The sequence below is a fragment of the Tamandua tetradactyla genome, chromosome 3 (assembly GCF_023851605.1).
Source record: "Tamandua tetradactyla isolate mTamTet1 chromosome 3, mTamTet1.pri, whole genome shotgun sequence".
NCBI classification, from domain to species: Eukaryota; Metazoa; Chordata; class Mammalia; order Pilosa; family Myrmecophagidae; genus Tamandua; species Tamandua tetradactyla.
The window spans coordinates 177,806,747-177,828,725 of NC_135329.1; the positions used below are offsets into that span (position 1 = coordinate 177,806,747).

The window sequence follows — 21,979 nt, forward strand, 5'->3', positions numbered from 1 at the left end:
CTGGGAGAACCCGCTCCGGTGAGATCGCCGAGGGGCGCGGGCTTCCCCGGGGGGGGCGGCAAGCGGCCGGAGTCCATACCCTCCTTCTTCCCGGGCCAGCTGGCAGAATTGGGCAGGCGGTCCCCTCAAGCCGCGGCAGCTGGCGCCCCCACCACGCACGGCCCCCCGGCCAACTGAGAGAATTGGATCGGAAATCCCCAGGCCGCAGAGAACGGTGACTGGGGGGGTCCCTCCCAAACACGTGACTCCCTGGTCCGGCTGGGAACGGTGCACTATCCCGAGCCGCAGTGGCTGGCGCCCTCCTGCCACGCTTGGCGCCCCGGGCCGACTAGGAAATTCGGACGGGTGCTCTCCCGGGCTGCGGCGGCCAGCGACCCTCCCCGCGTTCGGAACCCCGGGCCGGCTGGCACTCTTCGAAGCCGCATCGGCTAGCGAACCTCCCCCACGGCGAGAGTTTTCCAAAGTTAAAGGACCCACAGCACCTTTTACTGGTGGGACCTGCAGACAAACGTGTGCCACGAGCGCCACCTACTGGGCAGGATAAGAAAAACGGAATCCAGAGATTTCACAGAAAAATCTTTCAACCTGTTGGGTCCGACACCCAGGGAAATCTGACTAACTGCCCAGACGCCAGCAGAAGATAATGGATCACGCTCAGAAAATTGAAAATATGGCCCAGTCAAAGGAACAAACCAATAGTTCAAATGAGATACAGGAGCTGAGAAAACTAATGCTGAATATAAGAACAGAAATGGAAAACCTCTTCAAAAACGAAATCGATAAATTGAGGGAGGACATGAAGAAGACATGGGCTGAACAAAAAGAAGAAATAGAAAAACTGAAAAAACAAATCACAGAACTTAAAGTAGAAAAGATGGAAAAAACAATGGATACCTACAATGATAGATTTAAAGAGACAGAAGATAGAATTAGTGATTTGGAGGATGGCACATCTGAATTCCAAAAAGAAACAGAAACTATCGGGAAAAGAATGGAAACATTTGAACAGGGTATCAGGGAACTCAAGGAAAATATGAACCACAAATATACATGTTGTGGGTGTCCCAGAAGGAGAAGAGAAGGGAAAAGGAGGAGAAAAACTAATGGAAGAAATTATCACTGGAAATTTCCCAACTGTCATGAAAATTACAGATCCAAGAAGTGCAGCGCACCCCAAAGAGATTAGACCCAAATAGGCATTCTCCAAGACACTTACTAGTTAGAATGTCAGAGGTCAAAGAGAAAGAGAGGATCTTGAAAGCAGCAAGAGAAAAACAATCCATCACATACAAGGGGAACCCAATACGACTATGTGTAGATTTCTCAGCAGAAACCATGGAAGGTAGAAGACAGTGGGATGATATATTTAAATTACAAAAAGAGAAAAACTGCCAACCAAGACTCCTATATCCAGCAAAATTGTCCTTCAAAAATGAGGGAGAAATTAAAACATTCTCAGACAAAAAGTCACTGAGGGAATTTGTGATAAAGAGACCAGCTCTGCAAGAAATACTAAAGGGAGCACTAGAGTCAGATACGAAAAGACAGAAGAGAGAGGTATGAAGAAGAGTGTAGAAAGAAGGAATGTCAGATATGATATATATAATACAAAAGGCAAAATGGTAGAGGAAAATATTATCCAAACAGTAATAACACTAAATGTTAATGGACTGAATTCCCCAATGAAAAGACATAGACTGGCAGAATGGATTAAAAAACAGGATCCTTCTATATGCTGTGTACAGGAAACACAACTTAGACCCAAAGATAAACATAGGTTGAAAGTGAAAGGTTGGGAAAAGATATTTCATGCAAATAACAACCAGAAAAGAGCAGGAGTGGCTATACTAATATCCAACAAATTAGACTTCAAATGTAAAACAGTTAAAAGAGACAAAGAAGGACACTATATACTAATAAAAGGAACAGTTCAACAAGAAGACATAACAATCATAAATATTTACGCACCGAACCGGAATGCCGCAAAATACGTGAGGAATACACTGCAAACACTGAAAAGGGAAATAGACACATATACCATAATACTTGGAGACTTCAATTCACCACTCTCATCAATGGACAGAACATCTAGACAGAGGATCATAAAGAAATAGAGAACCTGAATATTACTATAAATGAGCTAGACTTAACAGACATTTATAGGACATTACATCCCACAGCAGCAGGATACACCTTTTTCTCAAGTGCCCATGGATCATTCTCAAAGATAGACCATATGCTGGGTCACAAAGCAAGTCTTAACAAATTTAAAAAGTTTGAAATCATACACAACACTTTCTCGGATCATTAGGAATGAAGCTGGAAATCAATAGTAGGCGGAGTGCCAGAAAATACACAAATACGTTGAGGCTGAACAACACACTCTTAAACAACGAATGGGTCAAAGAAGAAATTGCAAGAGAAATTACTAAATACTTTGAGGCGAAAGAAAATGAAAACACAACATATGAAAACTTATGGGACGCAGCAAAGGCAGTGCTAAGAGGGAAATTTATTGCCTTAAATGCCTATATCAGAAAAGAAGAAAAGGCAAAAATGCAGGAATTAACTGTCCCCTTGGAAGAACTGGAGAAAGAACAGCAAACTAATCCCAAAGCAAGCAAAAGGAAAGAAATAGAAAAGATCAGAGCAGAAATAAATGAAATTGAAAATATGAAAACAGTAGAGAAAATCAATAAGACCAGAAGTTGGTTCTATGAGAAAATCAATAAGATTGATGGGCCCCTATCAAGATTGACAAAAAGAAGAAGAGAGAGGATGCAAATAAATAAGATCAGAAGTGGAACAGGAGACATAACTACTGACTTCACAGAAATACAGGAGGTAATAACAGGATACTATGAACAACTTTACGTTAATAAATACAATTTAGATGAAATGGACGGGTTCCTGGAAAGACATGAACAACCAACTTTGACTCAAGAAGAAATAGATGACCTCAACAAACCAATCACAAGTAAAGAGATTGAATTAGTCATTAAAAGCTCCTTAAAAAGAAAAGTCCAGGACCAGACGGCTTCACATGTGAATTCTATCAAACATTCCAGAAAGAATTAGTACCAACTTTCCTCAAACTCTTCAAAAAAATCGAAGTGGAGGGGAAACTACCTAATTCATTCTATGAAGCCAACATCACCCTCATACCAAAACCAGGCAAGATATTACAAAAAAAGAAAACTACAGACCAATCTCTCTAATGAATATAGATGCAAAAATCCTCAATAAAATTCTAGCAAATCATATCCAACAACACATTAAAAGAAGTAATACATCATGACCAAGTAGGATTCATCCCAGGTATGCAAGGATGGTTCAACATAAGAAAATCAATTAATGTAATACACCATATCAACAAATCAAAGCAGAAAAATCACATGATCATCTCAATTGATGTAGAGAAGGCATTTGACAAGATTCAACATCCTTTCCTGTTGAAAACACTTCAAAAGATAGGAATACAAGGGAACATCCTTAAAATGAAAGAGGAAATATATGAAAAACCCACAGCTAATATCATCCTCAATGGGGAAAAATTGAAAACTTTCCCCCTAAGATCAGGAACAAGACAAGGATGCCCACTATCACCACTATTATTCAACATTGTGTTGGAGGTTCTAGCCAAAGCAATTAGACAAGAAAAAGAAATACGAGGCATCAAAATTGGAAAGGAAGAAGTAAAACTATCACTGTTTGCAGACGATATGATACTATACGTCAAAAACCCGGAAAAATCCACAACAAAACTACTAGAGCTAATAAATGAGTACAGCAAAGTAGCAGGTTACGAGATCAACATCCAAAAATCTGTAGCATTTCTATACACTAGTAATGAGCAAGCTGAGGGGGAAATCAAGAAACGAATCCCATTTACAATAGCAACTAAAAGAATAAAATACCTAGGAATAAATTTAACTGATGAGACAAAAAACCTATATAAAGAAAACTACAAAAAACAGCTAAAAGAAATCACAGAAGACCTAAACAGATGGAAGGGCATACCGTGTTCATGGATTGGAAGACTAAATATAGTTAAGATGTCAATCCTACCTAAATTGATTTACAGATTCAATGCATTACCAATCAAAATCCCAACAACTTATTTTTCAGAAATAGAAAAACCAATGAGCAAATTTACCTGGAAGGGCAGGGTGCCCTGAATTGGTAAAAACATCTTGAGGAAAAAAAACGAAGCTTCAGGTCTCACGATACCAGACTTTAAGGCATATTATGAAGCCACAGTGGTCAAAACAGCATGGTATTGGCATAAAGATAGATATATCGACCAATGGAATCGAATAGAGTGCTCAGATATAGACCCTCTCATCTATGTACATTTGATCTTTGATAAGGCAGTCAAGCCAACTCACTTGGGACAGAACAGTCTCTTCAATAATGGTGCCTAGAGAACTGGATATCCATATGCAAAAGAATGAAAGAAGACCCATATCTCACACCCTATACAAAAGTTAACCCAAAATGGATCAAAGATCTAAACATTAGGTCTAAGACCATAAAACAGTTAAGAGGAAAATGTTGGGAGATATCTTATGAAACTTACAACTGGAGGCGGTTTTATGGACCTTAAACCTAAAGCAAGAGCACTGAAGAAGGAAATAAATAAATGGGAGCTCCTCAAAATTAAACACTTTTGTACATCAAAGAACTTCATCAAGAAAATAGAAGGACAGCCTACACAATGGGAGACAATATTTGGAAATGACATATCAGATAAAGGTCTAGTATCCACAATTTATAAAGAGATTGTTCAACTCAACAACAAAAAGACAGCCAACCCAATTACAAAATGGGAAAAAGACTTGAACAGACACCTATCAGAAGAGGAAACACAAATGGCCAGAAGGCACATGAAGAGATGCTCAGTGTCCCTGGCCATTAGAGAAATGCAAATCAAAACCACAATGAGATATCATCTCACACCCACCAGAATGGCCATTATCAACAAAACAGAAAATGACAAGTGCTGGAGAGGATATGGAGAAAGAGGCACACTTATTTACTGTTGGTGGGAATGTCAAATGGTGCAACCGCTGTGGAAGTCAGTTTGGCGGTTCCTCAAAAAGCTGAATATAGAATTGCCATACGATCCAGCAATACCATTGCTGGGTATCTACTCAAAGGACTTAAGGGCAAAGACACAAACGGACATTTGCACACCAATGTTTATAGCAGCATTATTTACAATTGCAAAGAGATGGAAACAGCCAAAATTTCCATCAACAGAAGAGTGGGTAAACAAACTGTGGTTTATGCATACGGTGGAATATTATGCAACTTTAAGACAGGATAAACTTATGAAGCATGTAATAACATGGATTCACCTAGAGAACATTATGCTGAGTGAGTCCAGCCAAAAACTAAAGGACAAATACTGTATGGTCCCACTAATGTGAACGGACATTCGAGAATAAACTTGGAATATGTCATTGGTAACAGAGTCCAGCAGGAGTTAGAAACAGGGTAAGATAATGGGTAATTGGAGCTGAAGGGATACAGACTGTGCAACAGGACTAGTTACAAAAACTCAAAAATGGTCAGCACAAGAATACCTAATTGTAAAGTAATCATGTTAAAACACTGAATGAAGCTGCATCTGAGCTATAGGTTTTTTTATTTGTTTGTTTTGTTTTTTTTTGTTTTTGTCTGTCTGGTTGTTTGTTTTTTACTATTATTATTACTTTTATTTTTTTCTCTATATTAACATTCTATATCTTTTTCTGTTGTGTTGCTAGTTCTTCTAAACCGATACAAATGTACTAAGAAACGATGATCATGCATTTATGTGATGATGTTAAGAATTAATGATTGCATATGTAGAATGGTATGATTTCTAAATGTTGGGTTAATTTCTTTTTTTCCATTAATTAATAATAAAAATAAAAAAAATAAGAAACGATGATCATGCATTTATGTGATGATGTTAAGAATTAATGATTGCATATGTAGAATGGTATGATTTCTAAATGTTGGGTTAATTTCTTTTTTTCCATTAATTAATAATAAAAATAAAAAAAATACTGAAGTGTCCTGGTTTCACCAAAAAATTACAAAACATACAAAGAAATAGGAAGCAATAGCTCAGGCAAAGGAGAAGGTTAAAGCATTAGAAACCATCATTAAGGAGGAGGATCAGGCCTTGGACATAGCAGACAATAATTTTCTAAAAATGTTCCTAAATATGCTCAGAGACCTAAAGGAGAACACAAAGATGCAAAGGTAATTAGGAAAACAATAGATGAACCCAAAGGAAACATTAATAGTAAAATGAAAATTCTGAAAAGGAACCAAGCAGAGCTGAAGACTACAGTAGTGCAAATGTAAAATTCCCTATTAGAGTTCAATTAGAGTTCAATAGCAGATTGGAGTTTGCTGAAGAAAGAAGTAGTGAACTTGAAAATTGTTCATCCTTTCTGAGGAACAGAAGGAAGAAAAAATGAAGAAAAACAAAGAGAAAAGAGGAAACTATGGGCCCTCATAAAGCATACCAATACATATATTGTCGAAATCCCAGAAGGCGAAGGAGATGAGAGAGCAGAGAAAATATTGAAAGAAAGACAGAAAACCCTATTTCATTTACCTCCACTTTATCTTTAGTATATGTTTCCTACTCTCACTTTGGGTTAAGTTTACAGTCCTTTAACTATTTTTGTGAGCTTTGTAAAAGATGTGTCTGCCAGTTCTTGGTTGTTCAAAGTTGCTGTCTCACTGATTCTTTCTTCTGACACCTCCAATCTGCAGATGAACACCTCTAGGGAAGACTATGGTCTTCCTCTCTTTTTGGTTCCTTTTTATGATTTTTATCTCTTTATTGATATTCTTTTTTAGTTCATTTGTTATTTTCCTTATTTCCTTTAGTTCTTTCCTGTGTTGTCCTTAACTCTTTGAACATTTTTAGCAAGATTTTTTTAAAGTTATCTTCTGGTATGTCTAAGGTGTTATCTCCTCATTCATTGTTTCTGAGGCTTTATGCTGCTATGTTGTATGGATCATCATTTCCTGTTTTTTTCCTGACAGTGCTGCTATGTTGTATTTTTTCCTAACAATACTCCTATGTCGTATGGATCATCATTTCCTGTTTTTTCACTACAGAAAAAGAAAGAAAGAACAAAAAGAAACACCTTTCCAATTCTTTGCAGATTGGCCTGTGTCAAGGGCCTAACAATGAATTTAAAGAACAGCTTGAGATTAAAGCATGACATCTCTCCAGTCTTTTGTCAGCATGATACGAATGTCCCTTTTTTTCCTAAAAATTGGGGTTTTCTCCCTGTTTTGGTTTCCTAAAGCTGCTGAAATGTAATACACCAGAAATGGAATGGCTTTTTTTTTTTTATTAACGAAAAAAAAAAAGAAATTAACACAACATTTAGAAATCATACCATTCTACATATGCAATCAGTAATTCTTAACATCATCACATAGATGTATGATCATCATTTCTTAGTACATTTGCATCGGTTTAGAGGAATTAGCAACACAACAGAAAAAGATATAGAATGTTAATATAGAGAAAAGAAATAAAAGTAGTAATAATAGTAAAAAAAAACAAAAAAAACAAACAAAACAAAAAAAACCCTATACCTCAGATGCAGCTTCATTCAGTGTTTTAACATGATTAGTTTACAATTAGGTATTATTCTGCTGTCCATTTTTTAGTTTTTGTATCTAGTCCTGTTGCACAGTCTGTATCCCTTCAGCTCCAATGACCCATTATCTTACCCCGTTTCTAACTCCTGCTGGACTCTGTTACCAATGACATATTTCAAGTTTATTCTCGAATGTCCATTCACATCAGTGGGACCATACAGTATTTGTCCTTTAGTTTTTGGCTGGACTCACTCAGCATAATATTTTCTAGGTCCATCCATGTTACTACATGCTTCATAAGTTTATCCTGTCTTAAAGCTGCATAATATTCCATCGTTTGTATATACCACAGTTTGTTTAGCCATTCTTCTGGTGATGGACATCTTGGCTGTTTCCATCTCTTTGTAATTGTAAATAATGCTGCTATAAAAATTGGTGTGCAAATGTCCGTTTGTCTTTGCCCTTAAGTCCTTTGAGTAGATACCTAGCAATGGTATTGCTGGGTCGTATGGCAATTCTATATTCAGCTTTTTGAGGAACCGCCAAACTGCCTTCAACAGTGGTTGCACCATTTGACATTCCCACCAACAGTGGATAAGTGTGCCTCTTTCTCCGCATCCTCTCCAGCACTTGTCATTTTCTGTTTTGTTGATAATGGCCATTCTGGTGGGTGTGAGATGATATCTCATTGTGGTTTTGATTTGCATTTCTCTAATTGCCACGGACATTGAGCATCTCTTCATGTGCCTCTTGGCCATCCGTATTTCCTCTTCTGGTAGGTGTCTGTTCAAGTCTTTTTCCCATTTTGTAATTGGGTTGGCTGCCTTTTTGTTGTTGAGTTGAACAATCTCTTTATAAATTCTGGATACTAGACCTTTATCTGATATGTCATTTCCAAATATTGTCTCCCATTGTGTAGGCTGTCTTTCTACTTTCTTGATGAAGTTCTTTGATGCACAAAAGTGTTTAATTTTGAGGAACTCCCATTTATTTATTTCTTTCTTCAGTGCTCTTGCTTTAGGTTTAAGGTCCATAAAACCACCTCCAGTTGTAAGATTCATAAGATATCTCCCTACATTTTCCTCTAACTGTTTTATGGTCTTAGACCTAATGTTTAGATCTTTGATCCATTTTGAGTTAACTTTTGTATAGGGTGTGAGATACGGATCTTCTTTCTTTCTTTTACATATGGATATCCAGTTCTCTAGGCACCATTTATTGAAGAGACTGTTCTGTCCCAGGTGAGTTGGCTTGACTGCCTTATCAAAGATCAAATGTACATAGATGAGAGGGTCTATATCTGAGCACTCTATTCGATTCCATTGGTCGATATATCTAGCTTTATGCCAATACCATGCTGCTTTGACCACTGTGGCTTCATAATATGCCTTAAAGTCCGGCATCGCGAGACCTCCAGCTTCGTTTTTTTTCCTCAAGATGTTTTTAGCAATTCGGGGCACCGTGCCCTTCCAGATAAATTTGCTTATTGGTTTTTCTATTTCTGAAAAATAAGTTGTTGGGATTTTGATTGGTATTGCATTGAATCTGTAGATCAGTTTAGGTAGGATTGACATCTTAATTATATTTAGTCTTCCAATCCATGAACACAGTATGCCCTTCCATCTATTTAGGTCTTCTGTGATTTCTTTTAGCTGTTTTTTGTAGTTTTCTTTATATAGGTTTTTTGTCTCTTAAGTTAAATTTATTCCTAGGTATTTTATTCTTTTAGTTGCTATTGTAAATGGGATTCATTTCTTGATTTCCCCCTCAGCTTGCTCATTACTAGTGTATAGAAATGCTACAGATTTTTGAATGTTGATCTTGTAACCTGCTACTTTGCTGTACTCATTTATTAGCTCTAGTAGTTTTGTTGTGGATTTTTCCGGGTTTTTGACGTATAGTATCATATCGTCTGCAAACAGTGATAGTTTTACTTCTTCCTTTCCAATTTTGATGCCTTGTATTTCTTTTTCTTGTCTAATTGCTTTGGCTAGAACTTCCAACCCAATGTTGAATATTAGTGGTGATAGTGGACATCCTTGTCTTGTTCCTGATCTTAGGGGGAAAGTTTTCAATTTTTCCCCATTGAGGATGATATTAGCTGTGGGTTTTTCATATATTCCCTCTATCATTTTAAGGAAGTTCCCTTGTATTCCTATCTTTTGAAGCGTTTTCAACAGGAAAGGATGTTGAATCTTGTCAAATGCCTTCTCTGCATCAATTGAGATGATCATGTGATTTTTCTGCTTTGATTTGTTGATATGGTGTATTACATTAATTGATTTTCTTATGTTGAACCATCCTTGCATACCTGGGATGAATCCTACTTGGTCATGATGTATAATGCTTTTAATGTGTTGTTGGATATGATTTGCTAGAATTTTATTGAGGATTTTTGCATCTATATTCATTAGAGAGATTGGCCTGTAGTTTTCTTTTTTTGTAATATCTTTGCCTGATTTTGGTATGAGGGTGATGTTGGCTTCATAGAATGAATTAGGTAGTTTCCCCTCCACTTCGACTATTTTGAAGATTTTGAGGAGAGTTGGTACTAATTCTTTCTGGAATGTTTGATAGAATTCACATGTGAAGGCGTCTGGTCCTGGATTTTTCTTTTTAGGGAGCTTTTGAATGACTAATTCAATCTCTTTACTTGTGATTGGTTTGTTGAGGTCATCTACTTCTTTCTGAGTCAAAGTTGGTTGTTCATGTCTTTCCAGGAACCCGTCCATTTCATCTAAATTGTTGTATTTATTAACGTAAAGTTGTTCATAGTATCCTGTTATTACCTCCTTTATTTCTGTGAGGTCAGTAGTTATGTCTCCTCTTCCATTTCTGATCTTATTTATTTGCATCCTCTCTCTTCTTCTTTTTGTCAGTCTTGCTAAGGGCCCATCAATCTTATTGATTTTCTCAAAGAACCAACTTCTGGTCTTAATTGATTTTCTCTATTGTTTTCATGTTTTCAATTTCATTTATTTCTGCTCTGATCTTTTCTATTTCTTTCCTTTTGCTTGCTTTGGGATTAGTTTGCTGTTCTTTCTCCAGTTCTTCCAAGTGGACAGTTAATTCCTGCATTTTTGCCTTTTCTTCTTTTCTGATAAAGGCATTTAGGGCAATAAATTTCCCTCTTAGCACTGCCTTTGCTGCGTCCCATAAGTTTTGATATGTTGTGTTTTCATTTTCTTTCGCCTCGAGGTATTTACTAATTTCTCTTGCAATTTCTTCTTTGACCCACTTGTTGTTTAAGAGTGTGTTGTTGAGCTTCCACGTATTTGTGAATTTTCTGGCACTCCGCCTATTATTGATTTCCAACCTCATTCCTAATGATCCGAGAAAGTGTTGTGTATGATTTCAGTCTTTTTAAATTTGTTAAGACTTGCTTTGTGACCCAGCATATGGTCTATCTTTGAGAGTGATCCATGAGCACTTGAATAAAAGGTGTATCCTGCTGTTGTGGGATGTAATGTCCTATAAATGTCTGTTAAGTCTAGCTCATTTATAGTAATATTCAGATTCTCTATTTCTTTATTGATCCTCTGTCTAGATGTTCTGTCCATTGATGAGAGTGGTGAATTGAAGTCTCCAACTATTATGGTATATGTGTCTATTTCCCTTTTCAGTGTTTGCAGTGTATTCCTCACGTATTTTGGGGCATTCTGGTTCGGTGCGTAAATATTTATGATTGTTACGTCTTCTTGTTTAATTGTTCCTTTTATTAGTATATAGTGTCCTTCTTTGTGTCTTTTAACTGTTTTACATTTGAAATCTAATTTGTTGGATATTAGTATAGCCACTCCTGCTCTTTTCTGGTTGTTATTTGCATGAAATATCTTTTCCTAACCTTTCACTTTCAACCTATGTTTATCTTTGGGTCTAAGATGTGTTTCCTGTAGACAGCATATAGAAGGATCCTGTTTTTTAATCCATTCTGCCAGTCTATGTCTTTTCATTGGGGAATTCAGTCCATTAGCATTTAGCGTTATTTCTGTTTGGATAATATTTTCCTCTACCATTTTGCCTTTTGTATTATATATATCATATCTGACTTTCCTTCTTTCTACACTCTTCTCCATACCTCTCTCTTCTGTCTTGTCATATCTGGCTCTAGTGCTCCCTTTAGTATTTCTTGCAGAGCTGGTCTCTTGGTCACAAAGTCTCTCAGTGACTTTTTGTCTGAGAATGTTTTAATTTCTCCCTCATTTTTGAAGGAGAATTTTGCTGGATATAGGATTCTTGGTTGGCAGTTTTTCTCTTTTAGTAATTTAAATATATCATCCCACTGTCTTCTAGCTTCCATGTTTTCTGCTGAGAAATCTACACATAGTCTTATTGGGTTTCCCTTGTATGTGATGGATTGCTTCTCTCTCGCTGCTTTCAAGATCCTCTCTTTCTCTTTGACCTCTGACATTCTAACTAGTAAGTGTCTTGGGGAACGCCTATTTGGGTCTATCTCTTTGGGGTGCGCTGCACTTCTTGGATCTGTAATTTTAGGTCTTTCATAAGAGTTGGGAAATTTTCAGTGATAATTTCTTCCATTAGTTTTTCTCCTCCTTTTCCCTTCTCTTCTCCTTCTGGGACACCCACAACACGTATATTTGTGCGGTTCAGATTGTCCTTGAGTTCCCTGATACCCTGTTCAAATTTTTCCATTCTTTTCCTGATAGTTTCTGTTTCTTTTTGGAATTCAGATGTGCTATCCTCCAAATCACTAATTCTATCTTCTGTCTCTTTAAATCTATCATTGTTGGTATCCGTTGTTTTTTCCATCTTTTTTACTTTATCCTTCACTTCCTTAAGCTCTGTGATTTGTTTTTTCAGTTTTGCTATTTCTTCTTTTTGTTCAGTCCATGTCTTCTTCATGTCCTCCCTCAATTTATCGATTTCGTTTTTGAAGAGGTTTTCCATTTCTGTTCTTATATTCAGCATTAGTTTTCTCAGCTCCTGTATCTCATTTGAACTATTGGTTTGTTCCTTTGACTGGGCCATATTTTCAATTTTCTGAGCGTGATCCATTATCTTCTGCTGGCGTCTGGGCATTTAGTCAGATTTCCCTGGGTGTTGGACCCCACAGGTTGAAAGATTTTTCTGTGAAATCTCTGGGTCCTGTTTTTTTTATCCTGCCCAGTAGGTGGCGCTCGTGGCACACGTTTGCCAATGGTTTCCACCAGTGAAAGTTGCTGTGGGTCCTTTAACTTTGGAAAACTCTCATCGGAGGGGAGGTTCGGCAGCCGAAGCATCTTGGAAGAGTGCCAGCTGGCCCGGGGGTCCAAACGCCGGGAGTGTCGCAGGCCACTGCAGCCCGGGAGAGCGCCTGACCGAATTTCCTAGTCGGCCCGGGGTGTCAATCGTGGCGGGAGGGCGCCAGCTGCCGCAGTCTGGAAGAGTGCACTGTTCCCAGCCGGACCGGGGATTCACGTGTTTGGAAGGGACCCCCTGGTCACCGTTCTGGGCAGTCTGGGGATTTCCGACCCAACTCTCTCAGTTGGTCCGGGGGGCCTCGCGTGGTGGGGGCGCCAGCTGCCGCGGCTTGAGGGGACCGCCTGCCCAATTCTGCCAGCTGGTCTGGGAAGGAGGAAGGGAGGGATTCCGGCCACTTGCCGTCCCGCCCAGGAGAGCCCGCACCCCTCGGCGATCTCACCGGAGCTGGTTCTCGCAGACAGTCAGCCGTTCCAGGTTTGGGTACTCCGTCCCTTTGATCTCCGTCGTGGCTCCGGGAGCTGCTCTGTATTGTCTCCACTCCCCCAGTAGCTGTTCTGGAGGAGGAAAGGTGAGGGTGGCAAGGCTGTTGAGGCCTGTGGTGGAGGAGCCGGTGAAGGTGGAAGAGGGCACCGTGGTGGTTAGAGAGCCGCCGGAGCAGGAGGAGAAAGGGAAGGATAAGATGGCGGATGGAGCGCCGCCGGAGCAGAAGGGGGAAGAGCGAGAGGAGGGTGGGCGGGCTGGCTGGCTGGCGGGGCGTGGGCGCCGCGCTCCGGGCCGGCGGACAAAGAGGGAGAGGAGGGTGGGTGGGCTGGCTGGCTGGCGGGGCGTGGGCGCCGCGCGCCGGGCCGGCGGACAAAGAGGGAGAGGAGAGCGGGCGGGCTGGCTGGGTGGTGGGGCGTGGAATGGCTTTTATAAAGGAATTTGGTAAGTTACAAGCCATGAAAATGTCCAAATTAAAGCACCATCAAGAGATTACCTTTGCTCAAGAAAGGCTGATGCCATCTGAAACGCCTCTGTCAGCTGGGAAGCCACATGTGGTAGTTCTTTATTCCTGGGCTCCATTGCTTTCAGCCTCTATTTCCTGTGGGGGTTCCTCCCTTGGCCACTCTGGGACTGGGTTTCATCTCTTCCCTTCCCTTGGCTCTCTCCATGTTCTGGCTTGCTAAGCATCTCATGGGAATACCCATGGCAATGTCAGCTGGGCTCTGCCCATGACTAGGCATATGCTCTCTCTGTTGCACTCCAAGCATCTATGTTTCTGTCAGCTCTGAAGCAACTGTTCACCAAAGGTCTGCATCTGAGATTTCTCCAAAATGTTTCCCCTTTTAAGGGATTCCAGTAAACTAATCAAGACCCACCTTTAATGGGTAGAGTCACATCTCCATCTAATCAAAAGGCCATGCCCACAATTGGGTGTGTCATATCTCCATGAAAGTAATCTAACCAAAGGTCACACTCACAACTAGGTGTGTCATATCTCCATGGAAACAATCCAGTCATAGTTTCCTACTCTAAGCAATAGGTTTGGCCCCACAAGATTGGATCAGGATTAAAACATGACTTTTCTGTCATATGTATAGTTTCGAAATGGCACACTCCCCCATCCTGAGGCTATACTGTTTGTCGTGCAGCCAACAATCCTTTGCCTCTGGCAGTTGCAATTTCAGCATTCCTGTATAGAATTCTAGCTGTCCAGTGTTCGACCTCCTATGTTCAGGGTAAATTCTGGGATGGCAAGCTTATGAATATCCTGATTCTGTTCTTTATGCTGCTACCGTACAGATTGCCCAAACATACATGCTACCTAGTACGTGCACAAGGGTTACTCTGCTCCCTCCAGAACTGGGACCAGGGCTCACACTAGGAGTGCAGGCCAGCTCTATACCAAGCTGGGGAATGGATGGTAGAAGAACCAACAAGAGCACCACAAGGTTTCCTGACATTTTACATTGCCATTTTTACTTATTTGGTACTCATTCACTTACTACAGCCCTTTAACTGTTTTCCAGATCCCTAAAAAAGATAGTTGTGCATATTTTACTTGTTATTTAAACCTTCCATGGGGAGACAGAATCCTGTATAGTCTTACTCTGTTAATTTAGTGATTTTGCCTGTTTTTTATTAATTATTTTTAATAGCTAATACCTGCACATTTTTATTAATTTTAAATATAAAATATTCATATTCTATAAAGACCAAAAAGATTACCCAAAAGTGTACAGTCAATTCTAAGTTTTTCTCTTACCTCTGTTACCTGTGTCTCTCATTTTAAGGCAATGACACTTCTTACCCTTTTCTTGGGTATCCTTCCAAAGATACTCTGTGCACATAAATTCATATATATCTTCCCCCCCCACCCGAAATGCTGAAAATCTCAATAAGGCTTACTGATATTTTCTTTCCTTAAAGGTAATGCAGTAATATACCTTCTTTCCTACTATGAGTTGACATTGATTTATCCCAGTTTCAATGCCTATAATGATTATCTACTCCGCAAATATGCTGCATACTAGTATGAATGTAATGACCTATACTACTCTATCCTTTTTTTTCATTCCCAGTATATCTTAGCGATGGTTCCATACCTGAATATAAAAGCCCTGTCTCTTTTGAATAGCCATATAATATTCCATTTATGGATAAATCATTATTTACTCAATCAGTCCTCTAATGATAGACCTGAGGGTGTGGAAGGTATTTTTTTTTATTACATACAAAGCCCCAATTGATAACATTGTACCCATTTGTACATATGTGGAAGTATATCAATAGGATAAATTCTTATAAATAAAATTGCTAGGGCAATGGATATATCCTTTTAAAAAGTTGACAAGTATTGCAAAATTGCTTTTTAGAGAGGTTTTATCAATTTGCATTATTACCAGCAAAGTATAATACTAACACAGTAAGTCTTAGGTAGAACAGGACAACAGGTAGTCATTGCTTTGGGTGAGAATAAAAAATATGAACCAATAAAAGATTTTTACAATGTCCTTTACTGATATTTTTATTTCGGACATTTTATTTTAAATTATCTTGTAAAATATCATTTTAAAATAATATCTAATGTTTGGATTTAATTGATCTTTGAAACATTTTATTTTAGCGTTATATCTCATATCACAAAACTCAGTATGCTTAAGAGGTTTTTTGTTTTTGTTTTTTGTATGCTGTATGGTGGGAGTCACATTTCATTCTTTTTCCATGTGATTATCCTGTTTTAAGAGCGAGTTTCAGAAGGCTTTTCATATTTCAACTGATAATGTTCAATTTAGGCAATATGTAACCCTGTCTATGAAACAAAACTTTCCCCTGATTTTTTTTTTTTTTTTTTGACATGGGCAGGCTCTGGGAATTGAACCCGGGTCTCCAGCATGGCAGGCGAGAATTCTGCCACTGAGCCACTGTTGCCCACCGTCCACTGATTTTTAAATATAAAGAATACAAAAACATTAGGCATTACTTGGGAAGAAACCTTTATATATGAAGAAATAACTTGTTCTCCATCAGCCCTCAAGTTCTTTTTGTACCTATTTTGTGCCCAGCCTTTATATTAGATGCCGTGGAATGGAGGGAGACCAAAAGAGGTATAAGACTTATTAATTGCAAAGAGCTTAATTACTGTTAACATGGATCAGGAAACAAGAAACATGATGTATAGCATATGGTATGATATTTGTGTATTAACTATTCCTGGCATTCAGAGGAGTGTATCCATGCAAACTTATAGCAACTTTATATAGATGGTGAAGTTTAGATTGAGTTTGGGTAGGTAGGTAATTAGAGGAAAGATATTGTAGGCCAGGAGAACAACATAAAGATATGTAGCAATGTATATTTGGTATCAGAAGAGAAAGGATAATCAAGAAGATGAACTTCACAAGAAAATAAATTTTATATTTGAAATAATAAAAAGTAACACTAGAAAAATAAGATCGCATCAAATGGAACACCTTGAATGCTACCAGAATATTTGTACTTGGGTAAAGTGTAGCAGATTTTTCAACAGAGGAGTTCGAATGTAAATAGTTATTGTGACATCAATGTACCTAGTAAATTTAAGTCATAAAAGACAGGAGGCACCGAGGCCTAGAAAAAGCCTGTTAAACTAATTTAGGCAAGAGGTGGTTACAGCCCCCAAGAGAATAGTGAATTTGAGGCAAATCTCGGAAAATAAAAGTTTAAATCCTTAATATTCAGATATTGTTACTGAAGTCACAATTATTGTAAATTTGTTGAGTATTATGGATTGAGAATATGGCATATCTTTCATATAATCTGCTGAATACTTTGTAGATTATGATTGAATTTTTTTCTAAATTTAAATGCTTAAAGTAATACAATAATTTTGGTTGATAAATTTGATTTTCTTGAGATATAACTTAAAAATTCTTCTTTATCTTATAAAAAGAATTTACATTAAAAAGGTACAGAAATTTCCTGAATACAGAGTTCCTACAGACCCCAAAATTGACAAGAAAATAATCAGAATGGAGCAGGAGAAAGCCTTTAACATGCTAAAGAAGAATTTGGTAGATGCTGGTGGTGTTCTTAGGTATGATATTTATATAATTTTTTCATTTTACAAATTAATTAGCTCCATTTACAAAAATTAGTTTTGTAAATAAGAGAAATTGCAATTATGTTTACAACTATTTCACTAGGAAATGGTATTATAAGATAGATGTCTTTCACATTAGTCACCTAGATATTAAAATGATTTGCTACTGCATAAGCCATTGAATTTCTCAGCCAAATGTGTTGCATTCTGACCAAAGAATTTTTAAAAATATTTTTATTGATAAAACAACATGTAAACATACAAATATTCTTAACATACAGATATTCCATACATACACAGCGTATAATCAATGGCTCATAATATCATCACATAGTTGTGTATTTATCACCATGATCATTTTTTTTGAACATTTGCATCTCTCCAGCAAAAGAAAGACAAAAGAAAAACTCATACATACCATACCCTTCACCTCCCCCATTTTTTTTAGTTTTTCCATCTACCCAATTTATTTTAACCTTTGTTCCCCCTATTATTTGTTTATTTTGTAACCATGTTTTTTACTCATCTGTCCATACCCTAGCTAAAAGGAGCATCAGACACAAGGTTTTCACAATCACGTAGTCACATTGTAAAAGCTATATCATTGTACAATCATCTTCAAGAAGCAAAGCTACTGGAACACAGCTCTACAGTTCAGGTACTTCTCTCTAGTCACTGTAATATACCTTTAACTAAAAAGGGATATTTTTTAACATTTAAGAATAACCTCCAGGAGAGCCTCTCGACTCTGTTTGAAATCTCTCAGCCACTGACACTTTATTTTGTCTCATTTCTCTCTTCCTCCTTTTGGTTGGGAAGGTTTTCTCAATCTCTTGATACAAACTCCTGTCTCATCCCAAGATTTCTGTCACACGTTGTCAGGGAAATTTATATCCCTGGGAGTCATGTCCTGCAAAATAGGGGAGGGCAATGAGCCCACCTACCATGTCACCTTAGAGAGAAAGACCACATCTGAACAGCAAAGGAGGTTCTCTGGCAGGGACCCTTAGGCCTAATTTTAAGTAGGCATAGCCTATCCTTTGCAGTAATAAATTTCATATGGGCAAACCCCAAGGTCGAGGGCTTGGCCTTTTGATTTGGTTGTCCCCACTGTTTGCGAGAATATCAGAAATTCTACAAGTGGGGAGTTTGACTATTTCCCCCATTCTGCCCATTTCCCCAAGGGTACTTTGCAAATACTTCTTTATTAACTGTCCAAATCACTCGGATTTATTGGGACATCACACTAACTTGGAAAAACCAACAACAACAATTATACTTACAGTGTTCAATTAAACTGACCATACAAGTTAAATTGGGAAATGCACTACCCAAAATATAAATTTTGCACCAAATAAACATCTCTCCCTTTAGTCTCACACAGAAGTTGAAGCTTTAAAACATGGATGATATCATCCTTTACCCAGTCTTCTGATATACCTTAGTCCTGTCCAGATCAGTTTCATGTCTCTACTTGATGTCTGATCACTTTTTCAACTTTTTAGACAGTTTCTGTAAGGGGTACTGCTGACTTTCATAGCCTCAAAGCAATTAACTCTGAGTCTCAGGTACCACATAAATACCTGAACAAAGTTTCTGGGAAAGACCATGTTTTGACCAAATAATTCTATATTTCATATGGAAGCTTTTTTCTCAAATGACATATTATTTTGCAGCATATTTCATATACATTTAGTACTTTCTGTTCAATACTTATTAGGAGCAGAATTCACAGCCATCTGGATATTTTTTTTATACCACCTTTGATTACTTATCCCAGCCAGAAATTAATTCTAAATCCAAATAAAATTCTGTTTTATACTTTTTTTATGCTTCAGGTTTTAAATGTCTCTTTTTTTTTAATATGTTGTATGGTGGGGTCACATTTCATTCTTTTTCCATGTGACTGTCCTGTTACTGCAGCACCGTTGAATTTATTTTTTGGGGGGGGCGGGAAATGCATGGGCTGGGAATCAAACCCAGGTTCCCACATGGCAGGCAAGAATTCTACCACTGAACCTCCAATATGTGTCTTTGTGTGTCCTTGCACATTGGGCCACAGATGTGGGAGTGCTGTGGAGACTTTTTACTGAGCTCCTGTGAGAGAAGAATCTCCCACATAGCTCAATCTTGACAGGCTCTGAATTATATCAGCTCTTTGGTTTAAAGGATGGTAGGTGCAACACAGAAACGACATTTGGTACGAAATGGAAGATAAACAGGAAAATACACAGTTCAAAAGATGATAGTTTACAATGTTGTCTCTTTGTTTTGTGGTAAAATTTACCTAATAAAGTTTAAAATACCATTTTGATATATATATAAATCCCTGAATGGCTCCCTTGAATTTCAGGACCATCTTGAAAGTCTGTAAAGATTTGCAAACATTTTTATTTAATTAGGTGTAAAGCCAATCTTAGAAGAATTAATCAGAGAATTTAACAACTTTCAGTGTGATATAATAATATATAATTTTTCTTAAAATATTTGTTCTCTTGATGAATATTATGATTCTTGCACTTTCTAATAATAAATCTTTAATTATTTTCTCAGGTGGTATGTACAGTTGCCTACACAGCAGGCTCATCAATATCACGAAATAGAGACTCCCTGTCTCCCTTCTTCACCTTCCTCTTTTCCTACATCTTCTCTTGAAGAAGAGGAAAATGCAGTTAGAGATGAGAATTGTGCATTACCCTCACGTCTACATCCTCAAGTAGCACATAAGATTCGAGAATTGGTATCACAGGGAATAGAACAAGTATATGCAGTAAGGAAACAGCTAAGGTATAGTAGAAACAAATTGTTCTCTTATATTTTTGTTTGTTGGTTAAATAATACACTTAACATTATAGACATTTTCTGGATATGTGCTATGAAAATAGATAGGAATATGGTTTATTAATTTGTTAAAATAATCCTGTTTGTGAACTGACCATTTTCTAGCAGATGCTTGGCAAACCATGGTATAATATGGCTTATGATGATCCTGATTATTCATTTGGAACATTTCCTATTCAAGTTTGGTAAATTGGACTAAATCCAAATAACATATAGATTGAACTATATACAAATACGTTTAAAGACAAAAACCTTTGTCAAACCAAAGATTTTTAAACCTAGGTGAAGATTACTTGTTTCAAGCTGTTTGAAAATGCAATTAACTTCATTGCAACTATATACAAATACGTTTAAAGACAAAAACCTTTGTCAAACCAAAGATTTTTAAACCTAGGTGAAGATTACTTGTTTCAAGCTGTTTGAAAATGCAATTAACTTCATTGGATAGTTCTTTGTTTAATGAAAGTTGATTTATAGCACTCTGGTCTAATTTACTTTACTATTGTTATATGTGTTCCAGGTAGGTATTGTAAGTGCTTTAGATGCATGGTCTCATTTAATCTTACAAGAGCTCTATGAAGTTGGTATCTTTATCCCCATTCTACAGATGAAAAAATGGAGACTCAGAGTGGTTAAATAACTGGCTTAAGAGGCAGAAGCAGAACTGAAATCTAGGTCTAACTCCACAGCCCGTGTTCTTCGCCATGATTTCTGGTACTTAACCAACCTTGTTCCTACTGGTTATTATGTTGTCTGATCTGAACAACAAAATGAGTACTTCCTAGAATTATTTCTTAATAAATACAGGACTTTTCTATTTACCAACTTTCTTAAACCATTTTTATTTATCTTTGTTGAAGCATTGTTAGAGCCAAAATTTGGTAAACCATCTGCTGTTTCATAACTTGATCTTAATAGAGGTTTAATAAAGAGCTCTGATTTGATTTAGAAAGCCTATGTATGTTGAACTTTATAATTTCCTTTATATATTTGTTTTTTAAGCAATTATGTAGCAATGCTGCCTTCTATTCCTATCTTTTATTTTCTCTGCTTGTAAAATTTGAACATATATTTCATATAATATTAATTGGTATTTTTTGGAAGCAGTATAACATGGTGTTTATGCATATAACCTATTTATAGTTCCAAGGTCTCTTACTTATTAGGTCTAGGATATGATTGTGGACAAATTATTAAATTCTTTAGTCAGCAGGCCCCTCATCTGTAAAATGGGAATGATAATTGTACCTGCCTCACAGGATTACAGTAAGGATTAAAGGAGATAATTGGTATGAAGTGCTCAGTACAGTGCCTGACACAGTAAGCATTAAAAAAAAAAGTATTTAAATTGAAAATAATAGTTCCTTTAAATTAAATTTATAAAAATGTCAAAGCTTACTCTAAGATATACAGGTTTTTATCAATAAAAATACTCTTTCTTTAATCTGCATGATTTCTACTATTTAGTGTATGGAAAAAATTTAATTATATAGAATTATAAACCATACTTTATAGACATTTATGCTAAAAGAGAATCTTTAAATCAATAGAGACAGACTAGATTACACTTTACCAGGAACTAGGTGTGGGACAGGGGATGGAAAGTTGCTTAATGGGTACAGAATTTCTGTTTTAGGTGTTGAACAGGTTTTGATAATGTAAAGTGGTCTTGTACAGTCTCAGGGTAATTAATGCCATTCAATTGTACACTTAAAAAATAGTTCAGCTAGTAAGTTTTCTTTTGTATCTTAC

General features: G+C 37.3%; 1 protein-coding gene across 8 annotated transcripts in view; it reads left to right on the forward strand.

Annotated features, from left to right (window-relative positions):
- CARF (calcium responsive transcription factor) overlaps positions 1-21,979 on the forward strand; it is a 101,898-nt gene that overhangs the window by 50,877 nt on the left and 29,042 nt on the right. For 7 of the 8 annotated variants that reach the window (XR_013173000.1, XR_013173001.1, XM_077154771.1 and 4 more), the window contains 2 exons: positions 17,237-17,380; positions 19,940-20,173. Coding sequence is in view for 6 of the 8 variants with exons in the window: in XM_077154771.1 (XP_077010886.1) it covers positions 17,237-17,380; positions 19,940-20,173 (378 nt within the window). In the remaining 2 variants the exon portion in view is untranslated. Of the gene's footprint in view, positions 1-13,771; positions 14,757-17,236; positions 17,381-19,939; positions 20,174-21,979 lie in introns of those variants that run through there. The other variant, XM_077154772.1, reaches the window with a different exon arrangement.